General features: G+C 42.4%; 1 protein-coding gene across 1 annotated transcript; it reads left to right on the forward strand.

The window, feature by feature from the left end:
- The first annotated feature begins 591 nt into the window (after positions 1-591).
- On the forward strand, positions 592-1,858 carry LOC308076674 (uncharacterized protein). The gene is made up of 3 exons (XM_080457376.1): positions 592-672; positions 1,178-1,284; positions 1,375-1,858. Exons 1-3 carry the CDS (start codon positions 645-647, stop codon positions 1,576-1,578), a joined length of 339 nt encoding a protein of 112 aa, XP_080313502.1. The 5' UTR covers positions 592-644; the 3' UTR covers positions 1,579-1,858.
- The last annotated feature ends 8,719 nt before the right edge of the window (positions 1,859-10,577 follow it).

Consider the following 10,577-nt stretch of genomic DNA (forward strand, 5'->3'; position numbering starts at 1 on the left):
TGGCTTTTTCAAAAGAATGGCTTCCATTTACCGAATCATGGTTTGACATCGCCTGTCAATCAACAGGAACGGGGCGGGATCATGGGCGGGGTCTAAATTTGACACTCATTCAGACCAAAGCAACAGATCGTTGAGAAGCTGATTACGTATGGAAGCCTATGATGGAAGCCCATTGGACAAGGAGCCCGGCTGAGCAGAGCTCACTTCCGCGTCTATGGTAAACATAATAATAACTCCTTATTTTTAACTCTATGAATAACCCACGTTGTATTCCGCGACCGTTTTAACTGCTTTAAGTTGTTATTTTTGTATTTACTATTTTTTGCCCCATGTCTTTGTTTGTTTGGTTAATATATTTACCGTTCGTTTTTATCTATTAGTGTCTTCGGCGTTTATTAGAAAGGGAAAAGTTGCTTGAATGCTGCACAGAGAGAGAAAGAGAGGTAAAGAAATAATGCAACAACTTATTTGCTAAACGTTGACCGTAGCGAAACACATTCTTCTACACTCTGCCACCCTGTCTCTCCGTGTACCCACACTATTATGGCATGTTGTATTCTGCATTATTACATTACATTTTCTTTGCTGTGAAGTGGAGCCATCCAGCTCAGTCCCTGTGTCATCTTCAGTGACACCACAAACTTATGTTTGGCTGGAAAGCATGCAAACTAGGTAACATAAGAATGACAGATCTTGCCTTTGATTTTATAATATGCATTGTTATTCTTTGCATGTGTTGGTAACTATATTCATTTCATAAAGATAAGTTGGCATTATCTTGTCTGTTGTACTTGCTGTAATAGTATTTTATTTATAAACTGTGCTCTTAATCTCCCAGACCATCTGCCCTTCTGAAGCCTCTGCATGTCAACATTATTTTATAGTATTATATCTATGATTTAATTTAAGCACACGCCATACCCACTGGCTCAACAGCTGGCACCAGCAGCACAGCCTCTGCCCTTCCACACACTACCACCCTCCCAGACCCTCTCTCCACAGCTACAACACCCCAGCCATCACCCCAGTAGCAGTTGAGCAACAGTTGGTGGTAAGGGTTTTGTCACAGGATCCATCATCTGTTTAACGTGCATAATGTTGTGAATTGTATGTTTTATTGTATAACCCCCCCCGCCTCTTTTTATTGTATACCCACTCCCCCTCGTCACCATTTCAGCCTACTTCCTTCCTCTACACCCCACCCTCACCACTGTTTCCACTGCTACAGCTACTGTTCCCGATGGGCTACCTGGGGTGATCCAAGCAGCATCTGAGCAGCAGCTGGTAAGTATTTTTTTACACTGACAGATGTGCCATTTTCTGATTGTGATATTGTGTTTTTGAATTTGATTTGATGTATCTTATATTTACCAGGCTGTGGAAGTGTGCAGTATCCCAGGGATGGACAGAGTGGATAGGCTGGCAGAGTACTTGGTGGGACTGAGGAAAGAAACTGGCCAAACCAGGTGCGGAAAAACAACAGAGCGCTTCAAGTATTCAAGGAAACCTGAATTGACACCAGGTGTGGAGAGCATGACACGTTGTGTCTTAGGTTCATCAGTATCCCTAAAGTTGTAAAACTTTGTAACATCCATAACCCCAAAAACACAAGGGGGTTCAGTTCATCAAGATAGACTCTAGTCAAAGTAAGATCAGGGAGCTCAGCTGGTTGACCTGTCCAAGGGCCTTAGGCAGCCCGAATGGTAGAAAAATTCTAAATGCAGCTAGTGCCACCAGCCCTGTCCCAGGAAACTGCCCATAGCCAGTATTGTTACTTATACTGTGCCCAAAATGCTGCTATTCCACTTGACCAGTGAATGGAGATGAAGAGGGCAGATGTCTGCCCTCCCTGCTCATTATGCTAGGGTGGGATGAGGACAGAGTAAAGCAACTTGTAATAGGCCTGGTCTTCAAGATACGCGAGAAAACAGGGATACCCATGTACCTGTCAGACTACTGCGTAGAAGACACACAGGCACAACACCTGAAGGATCTTACTGGACCCAGTTTTGGCACAGAAAGGTGGTCAAATTCGTTACCTTTTATTACTACTCTTGTATATATGATATTACTGTATATTATCGTTTGTCAACTACCAGCAGATAGCAGGTAGATGATACCCAGCTGCATATATCCGTCTCACCAGACAACCCGAATGCCCTGAGTGATCTCACTTCTTGCCTTAATGACATCCATATTTAGACGTGTATAACTTTTTAAAACTTAACGAGAGAAACTGAGATTCTCCTCACCGGCCCCAAATCTGAGAGAGACAAATTACAGTCAATGCTTGGATCTCTGGCTAGACAGGTCACAGGTGTGATCTTAGCCTGTGACCTAAATTATAATTCCCATTTTAACAAGGTCACAAGAACAGCCTTTCTTCATTTAAGAAACATGGCTAAAGTAAGACCTTTTTTAATCTGAGAGATGCAGTGCTTAACCACGCTTTTATCACAAGCCGGCTAGACTATTGCAACTCTTTTTACAGGACTACCAAAACAATCCATAAGAAAATCACAAGTAATCTAGAATGTGGCAGCTCGAATTTTAACCAATACCAGAAGATCACATTAGTCCAGTCCTGTCAACTGGCTAGATTTTAAAGCACTCATTTCTTTACAAAGCACTTAACTTAGCACCTTCATATATCAAGGATTCTATAGAGTTTTATGTTACACTCGGGTCCTCCTCCGCTCTCCTAGTGGTTCCCAATGCCTCTCATAAGAACACCGGTGAGGCTTCTTTCTGGGTCTATGGCCCCAAGTTGTGGAATGCACTACCACTGGAACTTAACAAGGCATGCTTTCTTAGTGTTTTTAGAGTAAACTGAAACCGGTCTTTTTAATATGCCATTTATCTAAATTAATCTAGTGTTCACGTCTTTTACAATTTTTTGTATTGCCATTTCTACTTTAATTTATATAAATCTTGCCCTACGTTGACTTGCTCTTTAGTTTAACCGCACGATTCAGGCATATTTTTCTGGCATTCTTTATTATCTTAATGTGAAGCACTATGGGTTAAATTGTTGTATGAAAGGTGCTATACAAATAAAGTTATTCTTTTGTATAAATCTGTGCCTCATGCCTTTTTTGCAAAGTGTTAAGTATTCAATGGTGAGTCGAGAGCTAATCTTGCAAATCACTGGACAATGGTGAGTCGAGAGCTAATCTTGCAAATCACTGGACTGAGAGCACCAACTTCTACTATGTACTATGAACTATGTAGACAATCATCTACATACGTTTATGTAGATGATGTGACATACAAACCAGCTATTCCAGTTAAAAAGAAAAACGGGACTGAGTGATTTGGGATTCAAGTGTTTTACATAAGACCTCCAATTTCTTTGACAAACCTGTACACATGTTAAGTGATAATGACCCACCCCGTACCCTTCCAAACCTAAATGTAATCTGTGTTTTCCCTTTAATGCAGCCACCTGCCAATACCTTTCCCCAACAAGCTGGACCTCATGATGCTTGGGTGTAACCGGGATTTACCATTGAATTGAAATTAGAAGAATGATATATTGGCCTTTTCTTTTATATTTCTCAATTGCAATTTATTCATTTACACACGGTCAAATATGTTTTCTAGTTGCTCGACTGTTGAAATGTAAACACCAAGTGCTTCGCTCAGAGGAACATCCCGATTGGGCAGTCTTGCGATCTCCTCTGGGGTAAGCTCATGGGGTAACTGGACTTCAGGGATTTGGACTCCATCTGTGCCCCTCAGCTCTGGACCATCCGTGGTGGCTCCATACAATTCATCAACCTAACAATGTGAGAATTGCTTTAGTTGCTTTCTGTAAACAAAACCCCCTGGAGCCATCATGATATATCATGCACTTTAGTACCAAAATAGTTTAACCCATTAAGACCTGAAGCCGATTTCCACAAATGTCTTCTAAATCCCAACAGTATTGTGAAAAAAGTATGTTTCTATATCAGTGGTGCTCAAACTTTTTCATGTCAAGGACCCCCAAAATTATATTTGGCCACCGAACCCCATCTCAAAATGTTTTGTTCCAGGGACCCCCAGAAGCAAAGATTAGAGTTTAACCTTTTCGCTTTAAACAATATATATTCAAAGATTTGCACACATTTTCATGATATATCTGCTATTTTTGAATTGCCAAAGTGTAAAATAATGCTTTTTAGCTCAAATGAAAAAGTGACACAGATGCGTTCCAGGTCTTAATGGGTTAATCCTACTTACTTCCTGGGGATCTTCAGCAGAATCTATGTTCCGTAGCCACAGCTGGTAGGGTGACTGATTATTTTCAGTTCTCAGACTGTGGAAGTTCCACGCTTCTTGGAACCTGCCAAGGTGACTCTGAAGCAATGGCAGAAACACCCAGTGGAGAGCATACAGATGGATTTCATCGTCTGGAAGCAACATCCCAGATGCTTCCATTGCATGGAAGAGAGTGTGGAACAGGTCCAGGACTTGTGTGTATACATCTCGCCATAGACGCTCAATTCTACAAAAAAGGGGAAAACTTATTTTAAAGAATGACTTGGAAAAAAAGTAAACCCTATAATACCTGCATTTACTAAGATTGTAAACACTGCAACTATTTAATGTTATGGTATATGTCATAGGCCTTCAACAGGGGTTCCTCAGAGTTATTAGGGGGGCTGTTGTGAGATAGGAACCTTTTTTCTTTTTAGATGAACCCTAGTATCTCCATTCCGGAGGAAACCTTTGCTGAAAACAGCCGATCTACAAGCTCACAACGTGTTGCAGTACAACGCATTGTGAACTTGTAGAACGGCTATTTTCCGCAAAGAGATTTGGGGTTGAGGGGGAAAAAGAGCAGACCAAGTACAGAGCCGAAGCTAAAGTTGACAAAATTGAGGGTTTAAGTGGTTAAACGTCTGAAAATACTCATTAACGTGAATACAAAATATAACTACAATAGATAATGTGTAATATAATTATGATATAACACTGATGAAAGTGATGTCAAACAAGTCTATGAAGCCATCAGTGAAATCTATGAAAAAGTTTAATATGTAACACAATTTTATGCAATATTTAGTGGCGGTCCCTGCTTAATCTCTCAGGTCCTTAGCCTGAAAAAACATGACATATTTCAAAGTATTTGTGTTTAATGTGTGTACATCTTCAGTGGTGGAAATGTACCTTCAAGGATGAATTAAGTAAGCCCTACTGTACACTGAGGGGTTGCTGTGCATACAATTAAGTGCAGAATTAATTTACCTCTGGTTGTGTACACTCCTCCCAGTTATATGGGAATTGCGGTTCTCCCCCTGGGTTTGCACCATGAATCTCGCCACCTCAATGTTTTCAAGGCCCTTATCCGATCTCACACGCGATGGCAAATTAAACCGCCTGACTGCACCAAGGAAGGCATGAAGTACAGTCTCAGCACGGTTGTTGATGGCAGGCATCAGGAACACCACAAGGCGGCTGAAACCATCAATCCCTCCATGGATGACGAATCGCCAGCTTATTTTGAAACAAAATTTGGTCAGCATGAGCAATCATCTGAAAGCTTTTGCACAATAGGTAAACATTGGTTTCAGGTAGGTACCTACCGGATTAATTTGTGATTCCCGTCTATATGCCACATGCAATTTGGTGCTGGAACATTGTACTGCCGGCGATATAGAGTCCGGTTGGCCAGGGCTCGAAGTTCTGTGCCCTCTGGGTCCACTCTTCTGAGTGATTTGCGCACTCTTGCAACTTGACATAGTAGGTAAATAAATGTAATTTCAGAATTAGAACACATGCAGAACATATGAGATAGGCTATGAATAGATAATGATAATTCTTGTGATACATTAAAATCATATTGACATTATGGAATAATAATGAATCATGTGAGGACTGATGCTTTAACAAGTAACCTACTTTGCACCAGATGACCACTTGTGCGAAGATAAGCTCTCATCATGCGGTATCCACACTGTGGGTGAGCTCTGTGGATTTCCAGTACCCTCGTATCCAGCTGAGAGTCTGTGACAGTTGAATACATGGCCGACACACTAACAAGAAGAGAATACAAGGTCTGTATTATACAGGTTATGCAAATCCTTGTGGCACTTAAATCAATCAGCAGACTTTAGAGTATGTTAATATAATAATTACTAATACATCTTCAGTAGTAGAGGCCCTAGGAGGGGTCCACGTGCGACTGCTTATTTTTTTTTCTAGTTTTGATTTTTGGCATCCATAGGACCTCTAATATTGGGATTTTGATGATCCCAAGAAAAAAAGTGGTCCCAAGTGTGTTTTTTTCAATGTTTTATTACCCCTATGAGACCTGGGAGATGGCTGGCTGGAACGCCGGCGAGATTGTCTTTCGGAGACTGTGGAACGCTCAAATTTAGACGTAGCCCAAAGATAGAGATACAATTTGATTCCAGACAACCTCAGGTTTCCAATGAGACCAACCTTTTCATGCTACCTTGTCGGGAAGGGGGCTAAATACCTAATGATTCAAAGTTAAGACAACATTTTGGCGAGGGAAAAACGACCATCACCATTGTCCAAATGGTCCCTTGAGCTGTCACCTCAATATATGTGAATGGAAATGGGTTAAATGGATACCTACAAGCCTCCCCTGTACAGACATGCCAAATTTATGCCAATCTCATGCAGTTTTGGGCAAGAACCATGCAGTGTTTTGCATGCAGTACAAATATGTAATTTCCGCCTATTGTAAAAAGGAGACCACTTTACTGCATCTATAGCTGTATGAGACCACTGTACTGTATCTATAGCTGCATGAGACCACTGTACTGTATCTATAGCTGTATGAGACCACTGTACTGCATCTATAGCTGCATGAGACCACTGTACTGTATCTATAGCTGTATGAGACCACTGTAATGTATCTATAGCTGTATGAATCCACTGTACTGTATCTATAGCTGCATGAGACCACTGTACTGCATCTAGACCACTGTGCTGAATCTATAAACCACTGTACTGCATATATAGACCATTGTACTGCATTTATAGACCACATACATGACCACTGTACTGTATCTAATATAGACCACTATACTGCAACTCAACACAACTTAAAACATTTATTTATAAAGCACATTTAACATGACCAGGTCACCCAAAGTGCTGCACAGGTCGCCACGATGGCTCGGTAGATGCAGTACAGTGGTCCACAGATGCACTAGAGTAGTCTACAGATGCACTCGAGTGGTCTACAGATGCATTATAGGTGTCCACAGTGGTCTACAGATCACGACAGTGGTCTAGAGATGCACTAGAGGGGTCTACATATCACAACAGTGGTCTACAGATGCAGTATAGGGGTCTAAAGATGCACTACAGTGGTCTACAGATGCACTAGAGTGGTCTATAGATGCACTAGAGTGGTCTATAGATACACGACAGTGGTCTACAGATGCACTAGAGTGGTCTACAGACACACTAGAGTGATCTACAGATGCACTAGAGTGGTCTATAGATGCACTAGAGTGGTCTATAGATACACGACAGTGGTCTACAGATGCACTAGAGTGGTCTACAGACACACTAGAGTGATCTACAGATGCACTAGAGTGGTCTATAGATGCACTAGAGTGGTCTATAGATACACGACAGTGATCTACAGATGCACTAGAGTGGTCTACAGACACACTAGAGTGATCTACAGATGCACGACAGTGGTCTACAGATGCACAACAGTGGTCTACAGACACACTAGAGTGGTCTACAGATGCACGACAGTGGTCTACAGATGCACAACAGTGGTCTACAGACACACTAGAGTGGTCTACAGATGCACTAGAGTGATCTACAGATGCACTAGAGTGGTCTACAGACACATTAGACTGGTCTACAGATGCACTAGAGTGGTCTACAGATGCACTAGAGTGGTCTACAGATGCACTAGAGTGGTCTACAGATGCACGACAGTGGTCTACAGACACACTAGAGTGGTCTACAGACACACTAGACTGGTCTACAGATGCACGACAGTGGTCTACAGACACACTAGAGTGGTCTACAGATGCACTAGAGTGGTCTACAGATGCACTAGAGTGGTCTGCAGATGCACGACAGTGGTCTACAGACACACTAGAGTGGTCTACAGACACATTAGACTGGTCTACAGATGCACTAGAGTGGTCTACAGATGCACTAGAGTGGTCTACAGATGCACTAGAGTGGTCTACAGATGCACGACAGTGGTCTACAGACACATTAGACTGGTCTACAGATGCACTAGAGTGGTCTACAGATGCACGACAGTGGTCTACAGACACACTAGAGTGGTCTACAGACACACTAGACTGGTCTACAGATGCACGACAGTGGTCTACAGACACACTAGAGTGGTCTACAGATGCACTAGAGTGGTCTACAGATGCACTAGAGTGGTCTACAGATGCACGACAGTGGTCTACAGACACACTAGAGTGGTCTACAGATGCACGACAGTGGTCTACAGATGCACTAGAGTGGTCTACAGATGCACGACAGTGGTCTATAGACACACTAGACTGGTCTACAGATGCACTAGAGTGGTCTACAGATGCAGTACATGGTCTACATATGCACTACAATGTGTCTGTAGACCACTCTAGTGCGTCTGTAGATCACTCTAGTTCGTCTGTAGACCACTTTAGTGTGTCTGTAGACCACTGTTGTGCATCTGTAGACCACTCTAGTGCATCTGTAGACCAGTCTAGTGTGTCTGTAGACCACTCTAGTGCATCTGTAGACCACTCTAGTGCATCTGTAGACCACTGTCGTGCATCTATAGACCACTCTAGTGCATCTATAGACCACTCTAGTGCATCTGTAGACCACTCTAGTGCATCTTTAGACCCCTATACTGCATCTGTAGACCACTGTTGTGATCTGTAGACCCCTCTAGTGCATCTCTAGACCACTGTCGTGATCTGTAGACCACTGTGGACACCTATAATGCATCTGTAGACCACTCTAGTGCATCTGTAGACCACTGTCGTGTATCTATAGACCACTCTAGTGCATCTATAGACCACTCTAGTGCATCTGTAGACCACTCTAGTGCATCTTTAGACCCCTATACTGCATCTGTAGACCACTGTTGTGATCTGTAGACCCCTCTAGTGCATCTCTAGACCACTGTCGTGATCTGTAGACCACTGTGGACACCTATAATGCATCTGTAGACCACTCGAGTGCATCTGTAGACTACTCTAGTGCATCTGTGGACCACTGTACTGCATCTACCGAGCCTTCGTGGCGACCTGTGCAGCACTTTGGGTGACCTGGTCATGTTAAATGTGCTTTATAAATAAATGTTTTAAGTTGTGTTGAGTTGCAGTATAGTGGTCTATATTAGATACAGTACAGTGGTCAATGTATGTGGTCTATAAATGCAGTACAATGGTCTATATATGCAGTACAGTGGTTTATAGATTCAGCACAGTAGTCTAGATACAGTACAGTGGTCTCATGCAGCTATACAGTACAGTGGTCTCATGCAGCTATAGATACAGTACAGTGGTCTCATGCAGCTATAGATACAGTACAGTGGTCTCATACAGCTATAGATACATTACAGTGGTCTCATGTAGCTATAGATACAGTACAGTGGTCTCATGTAGCTATAGATGCAGTACAGTGGTCTCATGTAGCTATAGATGCAGTACAGTGGTCTCATGCAGCTATAGATGCAGTACAGTGGTCTCGTGCAGCTATAGATACAGTACAGTGGTCTCATGCAGCTATAGATACAGTACAGTGGTCTCATACAGCTATAGATACAGTACAGTGGTCTCATGCAGCTATAGATGCAGTACAGTGGTCTCATGCAGCTATAGATGCAGTACAGTGGTCTCGTGCAGCTATAGATACAGTACAGTGGTCTCATGCAGCTATAGATACAGTACAGTGGTCTCATACAGCTATAGATACAGTACAGTGGTCTCATGCAGCTATAGATACAGTACAGTGGTCTCATACAGCTATAGATACAGTACAGTGGTCTCATACAGCTATAGATGCAGTAAAGTGGTCTCCTTTTTTACAATAGGCGGAAATTACATATTTGTACTGCATGCAAAACACTGCATGGTTCTTGCCCAAAACTGCATGAGATTGGCATAAATTTGACATGTCTGTACAGGGGAGGCTTGTAGGTATCCATTTAACCCATTTCCATTCACATATATTGAGGTGACAGCTCAAGGGACCATTTGGAAAATGGTGATGGTTGTTTTTCCCTCGCCAAAATGTTGTCTTAACTTTGAATCATTAGGTATTTAGCCCCCTTCCCGACAAGGTAGCATGAAAAGGTTGGTCTCATTGGAAACCTGAGGTTGTCTGGAATCAAATTGTATCTCTATCTTTGGGCTACGTCTAAATTTGAGCGTTCCACAGTCTCCGAAAGACAATCTCGCCGGCGTTCCAGCCAGCCATCTCCCAGGTCTCATAGGGGTAATAAAACATTGAAAAAAACACACTTGGGACCACTTTTTTTCTTGGGATCATCAAAATCCCAATATTAGAGGTCCTATGGATGCCAAAAATCAAAACTAGAAAAAAAAATAAGCAGTCGCACGTGGACCCCTCCTAGGGCCTCT

Source organism: Gymnoscopelus braueri (assembly GCF_963280865.1).
Source record: "Gymnoscopelus braueri genome assembly, contig: SUPER_20_unloc_1, whole genome shotgun sequence".
NCBI lineage: Eukaryota > Metazoa > Chordata > Actinopteri > Myctophiformes > Myctophidae > Gymnoscopelus > Gymnoscopelus braueri.

Bases quoted from the DNA above. Each gene is read 5' to 3' on its own strand.
- LOC308076674 (XM_080457376.1), top strand. From the start codon at position 645: ATGTTTGGCTGGAAAGCATGCAAACTAG. The intron at 673-1,177 runs GTAACATAAGAA...TCACCATTTCAG, and splicing joins CTGGAAAGCATGCAAACTAG to CCTACTTCCTTCCTCTACAC. The intron at 1,285-1,374 runs GTAAGTATTTTT...TATATTTACCAG, and splicing joins CAGCATCTGAGCAGCAGCTG to GCTGTGGAAGTGTGCAGTAT.